This window comes from Aulonocara stuartgranti (genome assembly GCF_965226115.1).
Source record: "Aulonocara stuartgranti genome assembly, chromosome: 10".
Classification (NCBI taxonomy): domain Eukaryota; kingdom Metazoa; phylum Chordata; class Actinopteri; order Cichliformes; family Cichlidae; genus Aulonocara; species Aulonocara stuartgranti.
This window is the reverse complement of record NC_138946.1, coordinates 30,248,454-30,272,145: the sequence shown is the minus strand read 5'-3', so window position 1 is coordinate 30,272,145 and position 23,692 is coordinate 30,248,454. Positions and strand designations below refer to the sequence as shown.

The following is a 23,692-nucleotide window of genomic DNA, read 5'->3' as shown; positions in this document are numbered from 1 at the left end:
TCATTTGAACAAGACAACACTTAAAGAGAACATATTGTTCAAATCAGCGTTTACATTGTTTTTAACATTGCTACGTGTCCCCAGTGTACACTACACCACAAAACGACCTTCTTTCATCAGCCAGAGTGTGTCTGAATCTGCTGGCAAGCAAACTGAGCCTTAAATTCCAAAAGAGCAGCTGCCACAGCGCACTAGCTGTATTTTCTTGATAAAGATGCAAAGTCTAGAATGTCTATAGGATGGACAAAAGATACTTCATGAAATCTAAAAGAGCAAATCTTTTATTATTTGGCAATGCCCAAAGCTGATATGCTCATTAATCTCTTATAATAAACCGCGTTGACATGGAGAGCTGAGGCCTAGCAGACACCAACATTCCAGTGCACAGGCTATAAGGAGAAAAAAACACCCACTGTACTCTTAGCATTTTTTAAGCAATGGCCATTATGGAAAGTGCAGTTTTGCTATTAATTTTTGAAGCCTGCAGGTTGCTATTTAGAGTGTATATTAATGTATCATGGGCTGTGTTAATGTTCTGCCTAACCCTTTGATGTACAGTGTATTAGTTGAAGTACTCAGTGATATGCCAACAATTTTATAATGAATTATATTGTTTTGATTGCGTGTTCAAATCAATCAATGGATTGCTTCTTCTTCTAGAGAGCTGAGTGTAAAAGCAGAGCTCTCAATTTACCAGTCGACCTACCTTCACCTATTGTCACAAGCTGTCAGTAGTGACTGAAAGAATGAGACCGTGGATACAAGTGGCGGAAATTAGCTTTCTTCGAAGGGTGGCTGGCCTCTCCCTTATAGATATGGTGACAAGTTCAGACATCTGGGAGGGGCTCAGAGCTCCTTTCGCCGCTCCACAGTGAAAGGAGCCAGTTGAGGTGGTTCGGGCATCTGACAAGGATGCTTTCTGGGCGCCTCCTGGCTAATGTGTTCCGGGCATGTCCTATCAGGAGGAGGCCCCGGGGCAGACCCAGGACACACTGGAGAGATTATATCTCTCTGCTGGCCTGGGAACGCTTTGGTGTTCCCCTGGACAAGCTGGAGGAGGTGGCTGGGAAGAGGGAGGTCTGGGCTTCTCTGCTTAGGCTGCTGCCCTCGCGACCCGGCCACGGATAAAGGGAAGAAGATGGATGTATGCTTCTTCGTTTTCTTTTGACAAAATGGTAACAGAAGTTGAATTGCTGCCTTCTGACAGTTGAAAAGAGAATAGTTAGTCTTTGCAAACCAAAAGAGAAAGATGAGATCCATTTACACAGAGCTATCGAAAATGCTCGTGACTGCACTTCCTAAACAGACACAATAGATTTATCTACCAATTATCCATGGCACATGTTAATGCTAAGTGTGAACGTGTGTAAAAACGGACATTTAGTTAGTAAATGTCATAATAGTTTTAATAATACTGGAATAAGCTAAGTAGTATTTCTGCAGTGCACCTTGTTGGTGATACCTATATCAGATTTCAAATGGCTTCTTACAATGACGTCTTGTTCTTCTGTATGTTATATCTGTGGTAACAACTGCAAAACGTTGGCTTTATTTTAGATTTACACTGATAAGATGAACTGCCACTTCAAATAAATCACATATACATCCCCAGCTGGCTGCAAAAATAAAGACAAGAAAGGAAAAGTGGGTAACCCACAGTAAATCTTATTTGATGAAGACGTAGAGTTGAAATAATAAACTGAGGGATCTATTTGTAAAACTGCTAGAGTAACTATGTCACTATATCTTTGTCAACCTGGATATCTTTAGTATCCATTTTTTGGTAATTGTTGTTTTGGAAAATACTTTTATAATAACTCAAAATTTTTGCTGCAGTGTGATGCACAAAAAACAAACATGAAATCATCATAAAACATGAAATTTGTATGATTTCACATCCACAGGACTGCAACATTTTAGGCTTCAGACATCACACACGTGTGTTTACCATAGCAGATGCTCCATGCTGCTTCCCAGGCCTGTGGCTGCACACCAGTGGAAACAACAAACAGGAGATGGATCTTGAAATGTGCCACATTCTTCTTCTTAGTCACAAGTGGGCCAGTTCTGGCAGACCGGTGACAGGAAAACACCAAACGTAGATGGGCTGGACGTTGTTTCCATAGAAACAGACCTCATGCGAAAAGGTCACTGTCAGAGGATTTTCTGAGAAAGAAGGCACGGAGATTATAGGTGGTGAGGGTATGGGGCTGTTTCACTATCCATTTTTATACACTCAACCCCCCTCCCGACCAATATTCCAACAATGATAAAAAATGTAGGATTTAAATAGCGCAATTACATGGCTGCAAATGGTGAGAGCCCCTCTCTTTTTATTAGTATTTCTTTATTCACTTTTGAAGTCGAGAATTGAAAAGGGAGAGTGGTCGACAGCCTGCACGATGCCTGAGCTTTGTGTTTCAGTGCAGATATGTCGCCTGCCTGCCCCCTCAATCACTGGCAGATTCTTCTTCTCTCCCCTCCCTCTCAAGTCATTTTAATTAAGTCAGTCTCACTGGCATGGTAGGCAAAGATAATTGGAGAGGGTTTTTGGATGCCATTTACTCTAAATGACGCCTGTTTCTTCCCATTCTCTCGCCTTTTCCTCCACTCCCACAGTTTCTCTCACTACTCCCCTCCCCTCAGCTCCCCATCTCCGGGCAAAGAGTTACCTATCTTCCCTTTTTCTCTTTTTCCGTCTTATATTCAAACGCGAAATATGGATTAACCTCTTCTGTGTGGCTGAGGGGACGACTTCCAGTGAATTGCAAATTTTGGCCAACGCTGCAATTTATTTGAAATGGCAAATCAGGCAAAGCAATTTACTGGAAATGAGGAGCTTCTTTGAACTTTCCCTCTTTGAGAAAGTTTGTGTTTTCTAATCGTGTGTAGGAAAGACTCTTATAGAATTGTCCATCCTGTACTTTAATGAGAAAGTACAATTCTGGGTTTTGATTTGCTTCATTATGTCTGTGAATGAGGTGTCGAGGATTGCTGTAAAAAGCCTTAGTCACTGCATGTTGTCAGTGAGGATCAGAGTATCCGTGTTCCTATATTACTTCCACATGTCAGGAGCTTCCATTAAACCAAGCTGGTTTGTGTTTAGTGTCGACATGCTTGCTTCAAAGTCACTTCACTAATATATGGCCTAAATCTGCAGGAATGTACAGCACATAAAATGTATCAATGGATGATTGATAGGCCAAATTGCACACACTGAAAGGAGCAAAAACATGTGTTCAAATTAATCCACGTTAGCAGCACTACCGGTGTTTCAGTGGTCTATGGTGTATGTCAGCCATGTAGGATGTGTGTGAGTGTTAAGTGTGCATGTGGGGCTCCCTCTATCAATCAGGAAGGGTTGGGTCCTGCTGCTGAAAAGGGGCTACAGTGGGCCACCCATCCAGTTGAGCGCTCTGGGGAGATCCAATGTCCTCAACGCTTTAATGCACTCCAGATGTCCCTTCAGCTGAAAGAAAGAGAGACAGAGAGAGAGAAGTGAGAGGGGGGCAGAGAGAGAATTGGAGGCTATAATCCTCAAAGCAGACCTCTAGCTGTCTCACAGCCTATAGCTCTGGTTTGGGGGATTCTTGCCGGTGCACCTGGGGCTTTGTGCTGTTGAGTTTCATTTCAAAATAATAGTGATTACATATATCATTTTTTGTCTTTAGCTTTGTTTCCTTCCCATGTCATCAGCAGACAAACAGCTAAGTATATAGTTGCTAAGGGGGTGGGGGTGGGGAGGCGTTGTGGAACTGTGACAGTTATTTAACACAGTACTCATATGGTACTCTTGTTCTGGTTGCTAATTTTAATGAGTGCAGTTTTCGGAGAAGTTTCTGAGTTTTCCATCCATCCTTGTATTTGATATCTTATCTGGGGCAGGGTTGTGGGCGACACATTCTAAGCTCAGACTTTTCCCAACCACCTCCTCGTGCTCTTCTGTGGTGAAACTGAGGCATTGCCTGTCAGCCAAAAATCCCTTCAGAGTGTCCTGGGTCTGCTTTGGAGACTCCAGTCAATGTTGGAAACACCTCACCTAAGAGGTATCCAGCAGACATCCTAATTAGATGTCTGAACCACCTCAACTGGCTCTTTTCAGTGCAGAGGAGCGGCAGCTATACTCTGGGCCCTCTTGAATGACCAGGTTCCTCAGTCTACTCTATCACACTCTCTGCATCCAAAAGTCCCCCGGGGTCCACTGGACGAACTGTTCCATGGAAACCTTATTTTACAACTCACTAACTGTGAGAGTTAATCTGCTCTCATTTTTAAATATCACACCTGGAGAATTCAACTGTAACAAGTCTTTTCCAACATCTATGTATTAGGTTTCACTTTTATAATGCTGTGAAAAGTATTTTCTGATTTCTTTACATGTTAGTCACAGCTACATGTTTCAGATCCAGATATCAATTTTCTTCTGTCTATCCAATAAAGGCCACAGGCACGATACACCATGGACGTGTCAGCAAGTCTGGGACAGGGTTAACACATAGAGACAACCAGTCACATCAACAGTCAGTTTAGAATCACCAAACAAACCTAACCCCATGCATGCTTTGAGGGGACTATGAAGTACCTGCGATAACTGGCAATGCGAATTTCACAGTACTCTGAAGAAATTTTGTCCCACTTTTCTTTGCAGAATTGTTTTAATTTAACTACATTAAAGTTTTTTGTTTGTTTGTTTTTTTAAGTATGAACAAGATGTTTAAGGTCATGCCAAAGCATCCCAATCTGACTTAAGCCTCAGCTGTGGCCTGTCCATCCAAAACCACCTTTTTTTTGAGCTGTTCAGAGGTGGATTTGCTGATGTGTTCCAATTATTATCCTGCTGCACAACCCTAGTTTTCTTGAGCTCCAGGGAACAAACTGATGGCCAGACATTCTCTCTCAGGATTTTCCAGTATAGAGCTGAATTCATGGTTTCATCAATTACAGCAAGTTGTCCCGGTCCTTAAGTAGCAAAGCAGCTCCAGATTGTCAGACATCCACACGTATCTTTAACTACTTTAGATGATGTTTTGGGTTCTTCACCTCCTGGATGTGTTATTGTTATATTGTTTCTCATCTGTTCTTGAGTGTCTTTAGATCGTGACGTGACTTGTTGCTTTTTAGTCTACTTTTATATCTTGATTCAGTGGGTCTGGCAGTAATTAGGACTGGGTGTGGCCGGTAAGACTGAACTAAGGTTTCTAGCAAATGTTGTTAATTGTAGTTAATTCAATTACTTTTTCACATAGGGCCAAGTAGATTGGCCCTATGTAATGTAATCATCATAACCTCAGATGATCTTTGTCTGATATTAAATCTAACATTTGTTCGATCATCTGAAACATGCACATGTGACAGCTATAACCCAGAAACAGGGCAATTGTTTTTTCACAGCACTGCACTTTGCCAAAACTGTGATGTGCGTAGACTTCACACCATCTGTTCTGCATGAATGAGATATTCACTTTTTGCAGCAGTGGCCACAAAAAGCTGTGTGATACTCAACTTCATTTCAGACCTGTGCACAGTAACGTTAACCATTACAAAAGCAGGGCTATGACTATGACTGGTAAATGCCCAGAGTGCCTCTCTTCTGGTAGGAATCCAGTTTGGGGCCTACATAGTGACTTTCATTTGTTCGGCGTGTCTTTCTACTATGACCGTTCTTATTCTTTTCTTTTTCACCTTTTTCACAGCTTCTCCTCTACATCCTTTGCGACCTTGCGCTCTCCATTTCCCTCTGGACCTTTTCCCTATCCTCCCTTCACAGCCTGCAAACATCTTTCTCAGTCTCTTCTCACCTTCCCATCTCTATATTTTGAGCTCTTTACCTACCTACTTTGCAGTGTACCTTCGCCTCTACACAATGAGCTCCTGCTGTCCTCCTTTCTGTCCGTCCTCCCTGTCATATTCAGCCCTCTCCCTAAAGCATTGCAGAGGAAATTTAATATGGGTTTATTTGGTGTTTCGAAGAATTCCATTCAGCTGCCAGCTCTCTTTGCCCCCCGACACTAAGACAAACAGAGCCTGTCCAGCCAAGAGCAGCAAACACTGCTGGTGTTGGCTTCATTATTTGGTCTTCACATTTCAGATGAATCCAACAGCACTTCATTTTCTGTTTGTTCCCTTCTTATGAGCATAGCTTCAGTTTTAGATCTACTTGCACCTGCATGTCTTATGTGAGCTGGTCTGTGAAAGGAATTAGATGACATCCATATGGTATTTACAGTTTATAAAGTGCATGTAAGACAGTTTTGCTGCACATTAAAAACAGCTTCATATGTTACCGTCTTAGGATGTAAACAGGATGTTCATCCTCTGCTTTCCATTAGTTTTTATCAGAGTTGTTGCGCAGTGAGTAGTAATGCTTCACTGATGATGTGCAGCTGTTATTTTTACTTGAAGCTCTGATACGCTTGTGGTACCCTGATACCCTGTTATTCAGTTGGAAATGTACAAACTTAAATACAAAATGACTGCCCCAAAAGTGCAAAACATGAGCGCCTTGCAGTTTTCTTTTAAATGTTCTCACTATATTCTTAATCCAGTGTTTAAGAAAAATAAAACTATGAAGTTTTGATCACCCCACTGTTCCCTTCTTCACTTTGCACTTAAAAGCTCCCAACTGGAAGTAATGAAACCTGATGAAAAGTTTGAAATGCAAAATGTATGTTTCTTTCTTTTGCTTTTTACTCACGTCCAATGGAAATACACTTAAATGATCTAAGATAAATGTGTGATGCACTGAAGCTTGCACTCTGGAGAGAGAGAAATGTTAAAAAGACAATGAAAAAATTAGATTTGTGAAGTGTTGAGCAAAGTAACCTTCCTCACATCAAAGCATGGAAGTCTGATTGAAATTATTTCAGTGATATTATCTCTACCTTCTCTTGTTTATTTTGACATTTAACAGTGGGGTGTTGTGGGGCGGCTGTAGCTCAGGAGCTAGAGCAGGTCATCTACTAATTGGAAGGTTGGTGGTTTGATCCCTGTCTGCTCCAGTCTGCATGCCAAATATCCTTGGGCAAGATGCTAAACCCAAGTCGCTCCCCGATGCATCCATCAGAGTATGAATGTGGACGAATGTTTGGCTGGACAGACTGTTTGTGCTGGTATGACATTAGACAACTTACCTCATTCACCCATTCATACATCCACTGTGTGGGAAAGTGCTTTGGGTGCTCAGCTAGAGAAAAACAGTGGTTTACTTACCACTAAGTATTAATGAGCATTTTCTTCTGTGACTTTTGTTGGAAATGAATTAAAATCAATTAAAATTAATTCAGCTGAATTTCTTGGAAACCACATTTGTTTAGAATTTAGTGGATTTAGGTTTCGATTTAAGTATCGAGTTTAAAAATGATTTCCCATAACTAAGCTTTATTCTTACTTCTGCTTCAGTTAAAATATATTCTGTGTCATCAGACCTTCACATAGGAGATAATTAACTCTTCCAATTCTTGTTGTATTGTTTTTTTGTACTTTAAAAGTTTTTTTCCCCAATGTTTTCATTTTCAAACAAAAATCCAATGTTAAATACTGGAAGTGAAGAAGTGATAAATACTTTTTATCACTTCTCCAAAAGTTGATTCTGTTCATCTGGACGTAGCGTTTTCTGGGAGAAACGTTTCGTCACTCATCTAAGTGACTTCTTCAGTCTCAGCTGACTGCAGGTTTCCAGCTGACTGAAACCTGCAGTCAGTTTATAAACTGTTTATAAGGTTGGGGAAACCTGCAGTCAGCTGAGACTGAAGAAGTCACTTAGATGAGTGACGAAACGTTTCTCCCAGAAAATGCTACGTCCAGATGAACAGAATCAACTTTTGGAGATTTATTTTCCTGGATGATTGAGAATGCATCAAGACTTTTTATCACTTCCTTTTTGTCTACATGAGTCAAAGTAAATTCACATTGAAATCAAAGCTCTTATCTGCTACAATCTACTACTACATGAAATACAGAACTGGCTTACTGTTGAAAAAAATAAAATAGAAACAGGTTTACCAAACCAAGATCCCAGTTGCCTTCGCTTCACTCTCTGCTTTGCATGCTCAGAGAGTATGACCTGTCATTACTCTGGCCGGGCTTCTCAGTGCAGAGCTGTCACACATACCAGTCTGCTCACTCATCTCAGTCTCTAGTTCAGTCTGGCCACCAACAGCTCTCTTTAAACCTACTCCTGTCTCTGACTGCTTGCTAGCCTTGTCCCGCTAAGACAAACTCAAAACAATCCTGTCCCTAACCAGAGCTATGCTGACACTCAAGTGGCTAACACTACAGACACACACACACAAATACATAGAGAGAGAGCCACCCACCTTCTAATCCCCTTCTCATTAATCCCCCACTAGTCTCCTCAAATATTCCCTTCTGTTGATCTCATTGTTAGGGCGTTTGTGTGTGTATATTGTGGGGGTGGTTGTGCAACAGGGCCTTCTGCAGGTGGCTCCATTCATTAAATTTCACTTTCAAACATTAGCTAGCCTCTCAGAAGACTCTGACCAGTAATAGTCAGCTACCTATTTTATTTTCCATTGTTTTCTGTATGGTTGAGTCCACACATTTCCTTAACAAAATAAAGATATCAGTGCTAGTTCATGGAAACTTGAACTTTTTTTGAAGGTTTTACAGCATCTATGGAGGTGGAAGCTAGAAAAAAATGATTAACCTCAACTAAATTTTTTAAATCTTCAAGTAAAATTGACTTCACAGTTTTCATAGTAAAGTCAGTTTTTGTAGATTACAAACACATTACATTATAATTAGTCAAACGTGCTCATTGCTCATTTGCCCACAGCTGGTATCACAAGTATTCGATTGCAGAACTCAAAATTAAATGATGACATGTGTAGGGATGGGTATTGATAAGATTTTAACGATTCCGATTCCATTTTCGATTCTGTTTAACGATTCGATTCTTTATCGATTCTCTTATCGATTCTTTTTTTTTTTTTTAAAAAGGAGAACACTAAGGTCGATTAGCTCAGAGCTTTGTTTTATATCTTCTCTTTGAACAAGATAGAAATTTAGGAGTAACATGGCCTTACAAACCCAACAGTGAGATCTTGAGAGATCCAGCCTACGGCTCTTCAATGGGGTGTCACAGGGTCCCCAGGAAAAAAAAATTGTAAATGTAAAATAATAAAATAAATATTCTTGTGAGACATATCACATATTGACGGGGTCGGGTTATGTTAAAAAGTATAAATTGTTATACTTTGTTCATTGGTTCAAAGGTACCCCACACTTCTTTTTTTGTTTGCTTGTTTGTTCTGGTGTATTTTTCATTTGAACTGTTACTCTGCCAGAGTACTCATATTTACAAGATGGCATTGAACGCCCCATTGGTGTATCAGGAAAACTATTTTGTACGTATGTTCCTTGAAGGGGATTGAAGTCGTTCTTTTTTCCACCGCAGCGAAGGGCTAGGAGTAGGAGAGGAGCTGCTGTATGTTTTTGTTATCGAATCGATCTGATTGTGAAATAAAGCATATGCAGTGAGAAAGCAACTCCAGGAGTCATCCCTGCCTTAAAGCTGCAACATTCTTCTGTAGCAATAACAAAGTATAACATAAATTGTTCTGTGGCAATTACACAAGAATATCCAGTAATGTCCCTGCCTACAATTAAACACATTCACTTACCAAAAATCGGGGGCATCTGCTGTGGCAAATGGGTGCAAGCCTTTGACCACAAACTTAGACACTGCTCGGTGACATTAGTCTATCCTGGCCTGAAAGGAGACGCTACCGGTAGACTGCAGCGAGAACTGTCAGCGAGCGCCAGCCAGACTCTGTCTGTCTCTCTCATCATGGTCACCTACATGTACAGTAATGGCAGGTCTTGTAATAAGGCAGATCGCGCTAACATAATATGCACTGTTAGTTGATTATTTACCTGCCGCATTAACGGGAGAGGACGTGCAAACGTTAGCGCTGCTGCTGGGTTGAGAGTCACGAGTCCGGAGCGGAATTAAAAACGCGTGTCATCGCGTGTTTTGTGAGCAAATGCTTTTGCATATTCGTAGTGTTTCCTCCCTTAAATGAAATATCTACTTTGCAAGTTGCCCTGTTGTCATCGGTTCTCATAAAGTATAATCAAACTTTTGAGCGTTTGAGCCGCTTAGGCGCCATGTTTCCTGCCAGGTAAATGACGCTCCGCAACGTGGTGACGTCATTCGGGGCGACTGGAATCGATAAGGGAATCGTTTGCAAAAATGGCAAACGATTCCAAGGAATTGAAACAGTGGGAACCGGTTCTCAACAAGAACCGGTTTTCGATACCCATCCCTAGACATGTGGGAGAAAATAACTAAATAATCTTTGCACTATTGCACAAAAAGAGCATTGTGCAAAAGCTGTGAGATATCCCTCATTTCCTTATATTTTACTAGGAACAGTGGAATAATTTATTAAAACGTGTAAATATACATGATTTTAAATACTGCTTTTGTCATAAACCATTATTCTTCAACACCGCCTGAACTGTCGTAAGCTCTGTACACACTGCAAACAGTTTGCAGCAATGTAGTGACCACCAAGCAACCAGAGCCTGGAATGTCTACAAGCAACCAGCTGGCAGCTTCATAGCAATGTGTGACAAGCGAATGTGTATGTGTGTGTACGCAAATTTAGACAACCGTTCTTGTAATTTCTTTGAGTAGTCCAGGTTTCTAGAAGCAAAACATTCTTTTTACAGTGTTGACTGCCTTTTATTTTGGTGTCTGTTAAAATGATCCTACTCTGCACAGTTTTGTATGGCTTGTCTTCAAACTTCACAACAATATACTAGGCCTTGGGGGACATGAGTATTTGATGTTGACCTTCACTGTTAGATCCCAAGTTCAAAATTAACTTTGAAAAAAATAATAATAATAAAGTAATGTATCATAAGGGGAATGAGAGAGCTGTACTTGACATCACAATGACATCACAATGAGGCCACCAAGTATACACTGCATGAATATATCATTTACAGTTTATAGACGCCAAAGATTTCATCCAGTGCTGCTCCAATCATATGGATACGGATGATAAAATTCACCATCTTAGTATGTAATGCTTCAAGGTCATACGTCAAAGGTCAGGCTCACATGACTTAGGAAACAATTTAGTTTCCATTGAATCGTACTTTAAACCAATATATCCCTTTAAAATATTCTTTTTTCAATACAAGAAATAATTGACCTCACAATGAAACAAAAACATTAATATGCTACACTACCTTTTCATATTAAAAATGCTGACATCAACACAAGTGATCTACAAAAACAATGCAGATATCATTATTGAGGTTTCCATATTACCAATGCTGATAAAATAAAGAAAAAAAAATACCGAATACAGAATCGAATATCATAGTTTTAGTACAGCCCTTGCCCTTTTGACAGGGAGTTGCACTCTCTGAGTGCTTTTGTTTCTAATGAGGCTTCGGTAAACACTCAAATGAAGAGCCAGATCCATCTCTCAGGTCCCGTGTCAAGTCTTTGTTCATTTTGTTTTTTATGATTTCTTAGGTCAGATACAGGTTATCTGAGATGTCACTTCCTCTTTGGTCCTCTAGTTGTCCACACACTGCACACCATTCTGATTGGTTTTGAGCTTATAGCGCTTTAGGAATCACCTTATTGGTGCAAAAATACTACTTTATACCTAACTACAGAAATAAGAACAAATCATTAGTGTTTTTGTGACCAGCTGTTAGAAACAAAGTGTTAAAAATCTTTGGTAAGTTGTTATTATTTGTGGGCACAACCGTAGCTCATCCGTCGATTAATAGTTCGGTGTTAGGGTGCATAACAAAGAAAAAAACTGTCTCCTGAAAATGTTTAAAAAAAAAGTACAGGGACTGAAAATGAGTGAAGAAGCAGCCTGTGTCCCAAAGACAACTTTGAATGGCCTTCATTAAGCCTCGAAAACTGTACTAATAATAAAAATTTACATTTGTGTAGTGCCATCCATCCATCTTCTTCCGCTTTATCCGGGACCTGGTCGCGGGGGCAGCAGCCTAAGCAGAGAAGCCCAGACCTCCCTCTCCCCAGCTACCTCCTCCAGCTTATCCGGGGGAACACCAAGGCGTTCCCAGGCCAGCCAAGAGATATAATCTCTCCAGTGTGTCCTGGGTCTGCCCCGGGGCCTCCTCCTGGTGGGACATGCCCGAAACACCAACCCCAGGAGGCATCCTTGTCAGATGCCCGAACCACCTCAGCTGGCTCCTTTCAATGTGGAGGAGCAGCGGCTCTACTCTGAGCCCCTCCCGGATGGCTGAACTTCTCACCCTATCTCTAAGGGAGAGACCAGTCACCCTTCGGAGGAAGCTCATTTCCGCCGCTTGTATCTGCGATCTCGTTCTTTCGGTCACTACCCACAGCTCGTGGCCATAGGTGAGGGTAGGGACGTAGATCGAACGGTAAATTGAGAGCTTCGCTTTTACACTCAGCTCCCTCTTCACCACAACAGACCGGTGCAGCGTCTGCATCACTGCGGCCGCAGCACCAATCCGTCTGTCGATCTCCGGCTCCCTTCTCCCATCACTCGTGAACAAGACCCCGAGATACTTGAACTCCTCCACTTGGGGCAGGAAGTCATCCCCGACCCGGAGTGGGCGCTCCACCCTTTTCCGGCTGAGAACCATGGCCTCAGATTTGGAGGTGCTGATCCTCATTCTCGCTGCTTCACACTCGGCTGCGAACCGTTCCAGTGCGAGCTGGAGGCCTTCACCCGATGAAGCCAATATAAAAATTAAAAGAAAGTCTGGCTGCTTGGAAAAATATTGAGAAATGCTACAAGTCACATTTAAACATACATATCCATGTGTTTTCACAGGAGAAACTTTTATACTGATAGAACATATATTAGTAATTAGTAAATAATTTTCAGAAGGAGGCTGATTTTCAACAAAGGAGGAGAAAAAATAACGTGAGGATATTAATCTGGAGAGATTATATCTCTCGGCTGGCCTGGGAACGCCTTGGTATTCCCCCGGATAAGCTGGAGGAGGTGGCTGGGGAGAGGGAGGTCTGGGCCTCTTTGCTTAGGCTGCTGCCCCCGCGACCCGGACAAAGCGGATGAAGATGGATGGATGGATAGTAAATAATAGGACAGCAAGTCCTTGACTTTAAAAATGATAAAGGCTGCCTCTACATTCCGACATGACCTTTAGGAGCTTAGTTATACATGTGATTGGAGTTGTTAATGACCATGGCTAAAAGAAACCATGTTTACTATCAGTTTGAATTTATGACCCTAAAGTCTTGCTGACATACACTTCATTATCACCTGTAGACACAGAATAAATATGCAAATACTTGCACAAGGCCATCTTCTCTGTCATCACACTAGCTGACCTAAACATGCTCAATGACACAAACAGAGAGCTGGTAATCTAGTAGCTGACTAATTTTTATTAGTGCTGTCAGCGTTAATCTCGTTAAAATTACGTTAACGGCATAACCGTATTAACGCGGCAAATCTCCGTTAGCGAGTAATAGTGAATTGCCCCGTCCGTGGGGCTGGATGGCACTAACACGTTAACGATCTAACTGCGCTAACGCGTTGATGCCGTGTCTAACATGCAATGAAAGCATCTTGTCCAGGGATACTTTGGCTTTGGCATGTAGACTGAAGAAATCAACAACTTCTTTTTCGCTGGCTTCCAATTAATAGATGACCTGCTCTACCTCATGAACCAAAGACACCCTGTTTACAAAGTGTTTTCAAAGAAGACAGTCAGGTCATCAGACCATGCCTGATCAATAAATAATGACATATATAAATTACTGATGAACTAAATCTCTCATTTTGATAACATATTCCATCGTGGCCCTTTTTAGAGGTATCCAGGCTGACTTTGTACTTGTCCATGATTTTCAAGATGGGCCTTTGGAATATGATGTTCAATGTCAGTCTGTTCTACCAATTCTGCCAGAGGCTGGAAAACCAAAGCCATCTTTCTCATGTCACAGGCCTCATCTTGAGATGAGAGTTGGCAAACATGTGACCATGTCTGTAGCATTCCTTCAGCTTGTCAGCAGATTTTATCCCAATCTTTGTGGCAAAATTCCTGTCTGGATTTTCCACCATGCTGCACATGTTCAAGGATGCTCTTATATTTTCTTCAGTCAAAGACAAACTTGTCCTAACTAAACTAGTTACAGTGTTAAGGACAATGTCAGTGCCAATACTGAAGTTAGATCCAACAACATTGTTGGAGACAGTAGCAGAAACAATTACAAGTGCAAGCTCCTCGTAGTTCTCTCTAGCTAACAAGATATATAAGGTACAAGAGTCAGAGGGAGATCGAAACATTGTGAATGAGCCAATGAGTCAACATTCACAATGTGCGCAAGAACACCATAGCTATTTATTTGAAAAAGTAATGGTCTAAGCTACTTAATCCAGAGAATGCACGCACTATGCTGAGGGTATTGCAACCATGTATCGACGGCAAAAAGCTCCTTTTCGATCCCTTGCTAAAATGGTGGGTAAAGATATAAACATAACTAAGAACTGAATTTTTTCCGGCACTTCTGGACTGACTTTATTATTCAGTCCCAAAATTAGCTTGCTACTTAGTCTCAATGGATCTTTAGCAATGGATCTTTAGGAGAAATTTAGAGAAAATTGGCAAAATATTTTCTAGTGCCTGCTGTTAGTAATAATCAATATTGTCAAATAACCAACCGCTCTATCTGTTCAGTTTAGCAAGCTCTACTTATGATTAATACCAGAAAAAATAGTCATTGTAATAGAACTTTTATTCCACCCATTCTTGTTTTTAGTGGTCAACTTACATTACATTGCATTACACATATACATAGTTTTTTCTGTAGCCAATTAAGTTTTCAAACAAATAAGTGGCCATGCATCTTGTACAATTTATTAATCAGCCGCGTTACACTGCCAGTACCTAAACTTGTTCTAGGATTACACAGATGGCCCCCCTCACTGTGATAGGGAGGTATCCATAAAAAAAAGAACTTGACAGACGCAATGGCAGATAATCTACACAATGTATGTGCCAGAAAACATGACAGTGGAGGATGAGGAGGAGTGAGTGAAAAGATGGTGGTGGTGGTGGAGGAGGAGAGAAGACAAGCATAGTGTTGGGGAAGGATTCAGTGGGGAAAGTCTTGTAGATTACATTTACACAAGCTTGGGCATTCCAATTTCAGCTTGAATTTTCTACCTTCAGTGTTCTGATGGTTATCAGCTAGCAGAGGAAATGTTGCTCCCATATGTGCATCTGCGTGTCAAGTGCAGACACTCGGCCACGCAACACCTTTCAACATCAGAATGTCTCAGATGCTCTTCTTGGAAAACAGCTCAATGGCACAAATGCATTTGTATATGTATGTTTCATACTAAAACCTCTATGAATAACTTTGTTAAGCTCAAAGTCAGGACTTGAGGGGAGTTGTTAACATAATTACTATTGGATGATTATTTAAGTAACCCAAATGTATCAATAAGAAGGTAAAGGAACTCTGTTAGATGGCCTCATATTGCCTTCATCATTCCCTCTAAATTTAGGATATTGCCATCAGGGTTTTATACTTTCTAGTCATTCCATCTTAAGGGTTTCTGAATTTCCTTTTTTGATTATTTTGGAACTGTTTCACAGACGTGATTTGCATGCCCAGCGCGTTTCAGTTTAAACAAATGAATGTCACTCATGCATAAATCGTAAATACAATGTTTCTTTTGGTAAGTTAAAAGGAAGTGAGACGATGTTTTTGGTTTACCACCATGGTCCAAGCTGAAACCCTTGGAGAGTGTGACATAACATGTTCTGCATTCCTCAAAAATGTGATCCTGAGTTGAATGTCTCATGAATTCTGCCCTACACAGGCCCAGAACAGTAGCTAAAGAAGAAAAACTTGAGACGTAAAGACCAACACATTAATCAATGTTGTATACATTTAGTTTTCATTCCATCACTTTTATCTTAAGACCAAAAAAAGTAGAGACATTAATTGAGCAGTTTTTGAGTATTTTTAATCCCCATTTGCCTGATATGTACTACACATACATAAATATATATTTTTTTTGTTTCATATATTTTCATTCTATGAACTACCTCTTTAGTTCTGAGTTCAATCTACCACATAGCTGACCCAAATTTCATACATTTAAGCAAGAAATGAAATTGTTTGATTTATATTTAAAGTGAGTTGGTTTAAAGAATAACTGCTTGACAGCTGTTTGACCTAATGGGACGCTATCAGTAGCTACTGAGAAACTGGGTACGCAATCAAGCAATTTTCATTTTGCAGTGACATACACTATATAAAGTAAAACACAATGTTCATTTTTTTTTATCACTCATCCACTTATGGAATTCACTAGAGTCATCAAATGAAATGACAGCTACTAAGATCTGTACATTTAGGTGGAGTTCTGTGCTTCTTCTTTATGTGCAGTGTTGGGTAGGTTACTTTTAAAATGTATTCCACTACAGATTACAGAATACATGCCCCAAAATGTATTTTGTAACGTATTCCATTACGTTACTCAATGAGAGTAACGTATTCTGAATACTTTGGATTACTTAATATATTATCATGCTTTTTTTAAAACTACATGAATGTCCTATTGCTGTGTGATTTATTACTATTACTGAGGGTTACTTGCCATACCAATACCAGCTACATTTTTAAATCTTAGTATAAAATGAGTAACAGTAGGTGGACATTAAGTAAGGCTGCACTTTTTGCAGCGATCTCGTATAGAAAACTATTCCGCGCGTATATAAAACAGGTCCGCGACTAGGAACCGTAGTAAAGGGACCTCTGGCTAATACGTCGGGTTCGTGTCGGGCTCGTAGCCGAAAACTTGCTTTACTTTGTTGTCTGGGTCAACTTTCCATGCAGGGACAGAGAGAGGCGTTGAAAGGCTGCTCCACTGGAACTTATTGTTTCGCAGGAAAACACGAACACAGTGAACAGTCAAATCTTAATAGCTTACTTACAACTGGGCTCGTCAGGCACTCTTTTTGGCTGCAGTGGTTATTATTATATTTACATGCTTCCAGCTCCCGTTTCTGCTCGGTGACAGCTTGTACTTTTCCACTCTCCTTTTTCTCCCTCCTCACGCTCACAGACACATAACGGGTATGGCAGTCCATTCTCCCTGCAGCACGGACTACACTGCCCATGAGGCTACATTCTTTAGGGTGATGCCTGTAACACTCTGCCTATCCGGTTGTTCAGTGATGACACGACGAATCCCAGAGGTGTGGACTCGAGTCACATGACTTGGACTCGAGTCAGACTCGAGTCATTAATTTTATGACTTTAGACTTGACTTGAAAAAATGTTCTAAGACTTGTGACTTGACTTGGACTTTTACACCAATGACCTGGGACTTGAATTGGACTTGAACCGGTTTACTTGAAAAGACTTGATATTTCACCCCAAATATAAAATTTAACATGCATATTATATAGAGATTGAAAATGTGACGTCATTCAGGGGTAAACCGCAAAGGATTCTGGGAACTCATGGCAAGAGGTACTAGCGCACGCAGGCTTTCAATTGAAATCAGTCACACAGCGATAAAAAGAAACACAAAAATGTCAAGAAGCCGTTGTATTATTAACTGCAATAGCCGGTCGCATGACAGCCACGGGAAGCCGACGGGTAAAGAGATCGGTTGTTATCGGATTACGTCGTTGAAGAGAAATTGTTCAAGCCATGTTTCCGAAGTAACAAAGACGCGATGGATGGCCTGGATTGCAGCCATTCAAAGATCAAATATAACGTCCCAGAACACTCCAGCTCACAGGTTAGTCTGCTCCAAGCATTTACACGAAGGTCAGTGTTTTTTAGTAGTTAATACGTCATTTTCATAACATAATTGGTGATATAGGTTACAAGCAAGTCTGGCGCTGAACAGAAATTGTCGCGCTATGCTCCTTTATTTATTGTGCATAAATAGTGAATTGTCCTGACACAATATTGCGTTTCGCCTCTGTTATTATGGTACATTGACAAAAACATATACTTTTATCACAGGATAAAACAGGTTTTATGTATCACTAATTGCCCAGTACGATTACAGCATACAATATTGTTGTCACTGCTACATTTCTGTAACGCGTACCAGAAATTATTTCCACTACTAATTAATTACCGTTGAGCTCAAAGGTCCTATTAATAAACGGTTAAGGAATGTGTATTTATGAAGACAATTTGTGAGACTGGTAAACTTATGATAGGTACGATGGTCTTTCGTTCTACACTGTGCATTTCAAGGTCCTGTACCCATCCGTCGGTAAACTGTACCTGGGCTTGTTGCAGTGACCTGAAGTTACTAAACTTCATGAGTGTGTGCACTCACTCCAAGAACCGTATAATTATAAATATGCATATAAATATGCTACGATGAGATAGCTGACTTCATCTAACTAGCAAATGTTGTCCAGGCTACGTTGGTGATACAGTTTTTTTTAATGTGTATGATATTTTTGTCATGCGATTTTAAAGCCGGTCCTACAACCGCATCCAAGAATAACATGCAGCTTATCTCAGAACTGTCGGTGAAAATTATTCTTGGAGCTAGGTTTAATTGAGCTGCATTTTATAGAGGTGCAATTTCACAATTTGTGTATATTTTCTAAGTTCACTATTTTGTCATGTGTTGAGAAAAACACAGATTTTAAAATTACATGGTCTAATATTTACATTTAGCATAACTTGCAACATTCTTTTTTCTTTTTTTTTTTTTTAAAGACTCGAAAGGACTTGAAATTCAAAGTTTCAGACTTGTGACTTGACTCGGACTTTTACACCAGTGACTTGAGACTCGACTCTGACTTGCCTGACATTACTTGAGACTTGACTTGAGACTTGAGGATAAAGACTTGAGACTTACTTGAGACTTGCAAAACAATGACTTGGTCCCACCTCTGACGAATCCTACTTCCGGGCCTAAAGTAGTCTGCGTTTAATATGGCTTTTGTGTTGTTAACATGTTTAATGTTTTGTATTTTCTTCTATTTGATCTCAAAAAGCTCCTAAAACAGTCAGTGATCACTGTTGACCTCCCTCGGCTTTTATTACCGCTAATCATTTATTTAAGCTCAGTTTTTAAAACCTTAGGATGTAACTACAGCCCAGCCCATGCAGCAGTATATGAATGACTAACCTCGTATTGTGGATGGATGATCTCAGTTGTTCTCCTGGCTGAAGTTTGGTCCTTTTACAGCATCCTGCCATGCGATTACATTTGTTCCTGACCACCGAGAACACTCACGTTAACTTTTATCGAGTGGAAAAAAAGTTAGCTTGTTTATATTATGCTAACATAGCGGTCACGTAGCACATCATTATATACCAGCTAGCCCAACTTCAGTAACCCTACAAACGTCACTGCTTTTTAGTTTTCTGTCTTCATTTATGCTGGAAGTGATAACAGAGCTGTACGTTTTAATTTGTTTCCAAAACCCCGCAGTCAGGACATGCTATATTGTATTTAGATAGAAGCTAGCGAGCTAACTCCCTGCTAACTTCTAACTCCGTTAAATGTCATAAATTCCGTTTTCATGGATGCCTGGATGTTAAACTCAATTGTTACACCTGGTAGAGCAGAACGCTGATCATTTTATTAAAGATGAAAGACTTTAGACAGTTTTTCAACTCTCAGTAATGCCATAGTGATCGTTTGTGGACCTGCAGCGGAGTTTAGGTCCAGACACGGCTAGTGACGTCAGACTGAACAACCGGATTGCCTTCATATTAAATCATTTTAAAAAATGTTTCTTCACGTCATTATGAGACTTGACATTGAGACACAGGCATTTGGGCCTCTTAATGCGTGTTTTGTTTGGGTTTCCACCGGTGTGGAATTACCAAAAATAGAGAGGGCATAACCTAACATATGAAACAGGAAAAGACCGCCGTGTAATCCCTTTATTTCAACAAAGTAACTGTATTCTAAATACCACCTTTTTAAATGGTAACTGTAATGGAATACAGTTACTCATATTTTGTATTTTAAATACATAACAGCGGTACATGTATTCCGTTACTCCCCTACACTGTTTATGTGAAGTTAAAAAGTTTCACTTCATCAAACTAGTTTCATTTAAATTTGCAGACAATAATGAATGATGAGGGTATTCATTCATATATTTGAGTGATTTTTAGTATTTTCTTGAATACCATGGTGCAAAACTATTGTTTCATTGAGCTCTATGCCACAGAAACATGTGATATTGATCCCACTTGGCGGAAGTGCACTTGGCTTTGGTCCTATATACAAACAAGAAGGTACAGAATATCACAGCTGAATTTGCTTTGAAATCCACCAACCATCATTTTATCTCTGGTTCTCTGAGTTTTTTCCACTAGAAAGACGCTGTTACACTGCTATTTCTGTTGATGGAGGGGAGTACATTGTTGGCACTCTCCACCCAACCCACCCACTCTTCCCAGGAGTGTGTGTGCCTGTGTATATGTTTGTTTTAGGAAATGATGCAGAGCCAGTTTGTGTAAATTTATCCACGACACAGCTGAAACAAAAATAAGTTTACTGAAGTCGGCCCGCCAACCATTTGGTGGCCTCATGCCATGTTTGCCGTGTGTGTTGTATATGTAGTAGAGAATATCCATGTTCGTCTTATAATTATTTTGATGGAAGATTGAGGTGTGCACTGGAGCCTAATGCGTCGAAACAAACCTTCACAGTAACACATTTGAGCTATAGCCAAATATGTTACTATGACATTTTAAAGCATCATGGAAATAATTAATTAACATTTTCTAATACTTAATCAGAAAAAAATACTTAATTTTGTCTATCACAAAACTTTCATTTATCCACCTTCCATTATCCAAACCACAGCAAAAGTTGAAACTTACAATAAATACTCTTCTAGACTAGTTTTCAGATTCTCCCCTCACCTTAAACTCACTGTGCTGGATGGCTGACCTTCCTTGAGTGGGTTGTGGGATTGTTGGAACTTCTTTCTAATATTGCAGGGTCTTTATTTTACAATGTACAGGTGACTGTACCTGTGAAATGGCACTATATGAATAAAATTGAATTGAATTTACGATGGTAGAATGACTTACCTGCTGCAAGAATATTCTTTGTCTTATGTGTTCAGTCTCTTTAGATTAAAAATTCACCTCATTACAAGAAGGGTTTTTAGCTATGTTAATAAGGCTATTTGCATGCAAACCACCTGCCTACGGGGGATTCCAAAAATGTTTCCACTGCACTGTAGTTTCACCACCATCCATTTTAGTCTGTGTTTTTTAATCTAATTTTAAAAGCAGGAAGCAATGGAATCAAACTGGAATCTTTAATATCCAAACAAACATTTGCATAAATTCAAAGAAAAGAATTGCAGTCAGCGTGGAGTGCTGGCGCCATTGTTCACCACATTCAAAGAAAGTGGCGAATCATGCAAACTGTCACACCCACAGGAAATCCCAAGTCTTCATTAAGACTGTGGGGTATATTTGAATTTGTGAAGGACATTCATCAAGTTCAGCATGAAAGAATAAACTAGAAAGGTTAGACATTTAAATTCAAGCACAAAATGTCATTGGAAATTGAAAGTCGGAGGAACCTTTGGAGTGAAGTGAGTAAAGAGAGGGAGAAGACTTAATGGTAAGAAGCATCTTGTTGATAATTATGATGCAGCTTAGTGATTTAGTTAAAATGAAATGACTACATATCGTAGCCAATACCTATATAACCTATTTTTATTGCAAACATCTTCAGTCAGTGTCCACTGGACCATGTTCTCCTTCTTTTGCACGTTTTATTTCAGCAACAGAACATCCTTCTCTGTCCCTCTCCACACTGTCTGCGGTGAGGCAAGACTGAGCAACTTCCCCGACACTGCAGAAATGCAGAATTACATACCAATACTTCCCTGTTGACCCAAGAGTCCCACATCGTGGGCCCCTCTACGCCTTGTCATTTTGACATTTTGATCTTAGCTAAATCCTTCCACTGACCACAACACTGCTGTAACATCCTTCAGTAAACTACAAATCCATGCCTTATTTATCATGCAGGCGAGGATGAGTCCAATCAACAAGAGCAGATGAATAAATGATACTAGTATGAATGGTAAGTATGGACTGTTGAAGAGCAAAGTTGTGAGGTTGGCTGGGTGGAGGGAGCTGCTGCTGGATTGGGTTAATGAGGTGGTCTGGGAGCATGGACCGGGTCCTGACTGCAGTATGCATGGAGTTCACTTTAGCCTGGGGGGGATTTGTAGCCCTAAGACCACTGGTTAGACTCTTTTTGCCTCAGGCCATGTATCCACTCAAGCCTTTGAGTGTGAGTGTGTGTGTGTGTGTGTGTGTATACAGATGTATGCGTGCTTGTATGGTGGTATGCCGGGAGACAGTGATTGTAATATTGCCCTCAGGATGACTCTGGTTGAAGCTTTGAGATCTCTGTGTTTAGTGTTGGAATTTGTGCATTAATATACATGCCTGTGTTTGCATGCGTACCCATTCCTGCTTGCATGCGGTGTATTTGCACTTGGATCTGTGTGTTTTGTGATTTTGTGTATCGAGTCCAACTACAAATGTGTACATAGCATCCCCCATCCCTGGCCCCAAATCTCATTACCATTCCACCCTTCCCTCCATCGTTTTACTCAACGCCATCAAGGCCTTGCCTCCTGGTGTTTGCATTGTAAATCAGGCCTGACAATAAGGCAATGATTAGATCCTACTCGTATTCAAAAACATCTTATTTATTTATTCATCTCCCCCCCTTGCAGGGCATCAAGATGCATAATATCTGACCAAGGTGACATACCCACTTCCAAATGTTATTCATTGCTTTTGCAGGTCAACCTTTTCACCAACAAACCCAAGACAGATTAAATGAGATTTTTATGACAAGATATGCATGGAAGGACTGCCTCTTTGATGCATGTACATACAGTACCAGTTCAGATATCAGACTACGTTAAAGTGTTGCAATCTATGGGTAAGTGGCTTAGAAGCTATCCTCTGGTGTAAAACTGTGGCACACTGTCCCTATTTTCATCAATATGCACAAGATATTATGTCTGAAAAGTTGCTGGATACTAAAAGCAGGTCCAATTGTACTGGACTATTTAAGTCAGTCAAACTTTAGTGATGTTGTTATTTTGGGGTTTTAAGAAAATGGTATCATGGGGACTGGGCTAATTTCTCTTCCAATTGCATCCTGCCCTTGTGAGATTATTTCATTATTTCTGTTGATAATGAAAGCAAATAAGACTGTCGTATGTGTATTTGATAAGCCTCTACAAGTCTGTTGAAAATCACATAAGGATTTTTGTTTGGTTCATTGGTTAATCAGTGCTGATCATATAAGTGAACAAATATATGTGAAAAAGTGCTTGCCCGCTTCCTGATTTCCTATTTTTTGGATACACTTAAATGTTTCAGATCATCAAACAAATTTAAATATTAGACAACGATAAGACAAGTAAACACAAAATGTAGTTTCTGAAAGAAGGTGTTTATGAATAAGGGGAAAACAATCCAAGCCTACTGGCCCTGTGTGAAAAAGTAATTGCCTGCAATCAAGCGTTTGTGATAACTGGCAATGAGGCTTTCACAGGGCTGTGGAGGAATTTTGACCCACTGATCTTTGCAGAATTTTGTAATTCAGCCACATTGGAGGGTTTTTGAGCACAAACCACCTTTTTAAGGTCATGCCACAGCATCTCAATC

General features: G+C 40.2%; 1 protein-coding gene and 2 long non-coding RNA genes across 12 annotated transcripts in view; 1 reads left to right on the top strand and 2 right to left on the bottom strand.

The window, feature by feature from the left end:
* Positions 1–23,692, top strand: part of LOC309715795 (homeobox protein PKNOX2-like) — a 106,926-nt gene that overhangs the window by 37,782 nt on the left and 45,452 nt on the right. The window contains exon 1 of one of the 8 annotated variants that reach the window (XM_082549215.1): positions 16,412–16,423. The exons of 4 other annotated variants lie outside the window; for them this stretch is intronic. Coding sequence is in view for 1 of the 4 variants with exons in the window: in XM_082549208.1 (XP_082405334.1) it covers positions 17,497–17,780 (284 nt within the window). In the remaining 3 variants the exon portion in view is untranslated. Of the gene's footprint in view, positions 1–16,411; positions 16,424–17,297; positions 17,781–21,602; positions 21,615–23,692 lie in introns of those variants that run through there. 3 more of the 8 variants (XM_082549211.1, XM_082549208.1, XM_082549213.1) reach the window with 3 other exon arrangements.
* On the bottom strand, positions 1,891–19,296 carry LOC309715822. Of its 3 annotated transcripts, none has more exons than XR_014279309.1 (3): positions 19,143–19,296; positions 5,833–5,920; positions 1,891–3,469 (listed from the first exon to the last, which is right to left on the bottom strand). It is a non-coding gene; the product is annotated as an uncharacterized lncRNA (long non-coding RNA). The 3 variants fall into 3 exon arrangements; XR_014279310.1 differs by lacking the exon at positions 19,143–19,296 and adding an exon at positions 18,870–19,122; XR_014279311.1 differs by lacking the exon at positions 19,143–19,296 and adding an exon at positions 16,966–17,171 and having other exon boundaries at positions 1,943–3,469.
* LOC309715815 lies at positions 9,464–10,310 on the bottom strand. The gene is made up of 2 exons (XR_014279298.1): positions 9,895–10,310; positions 9,464–9,816 (listed from the first exon to the last, which is right to left on the bottom strand). It is a non-coding gene; the product is annotated as an uncharacterized lncRNA (long non-coding RNA).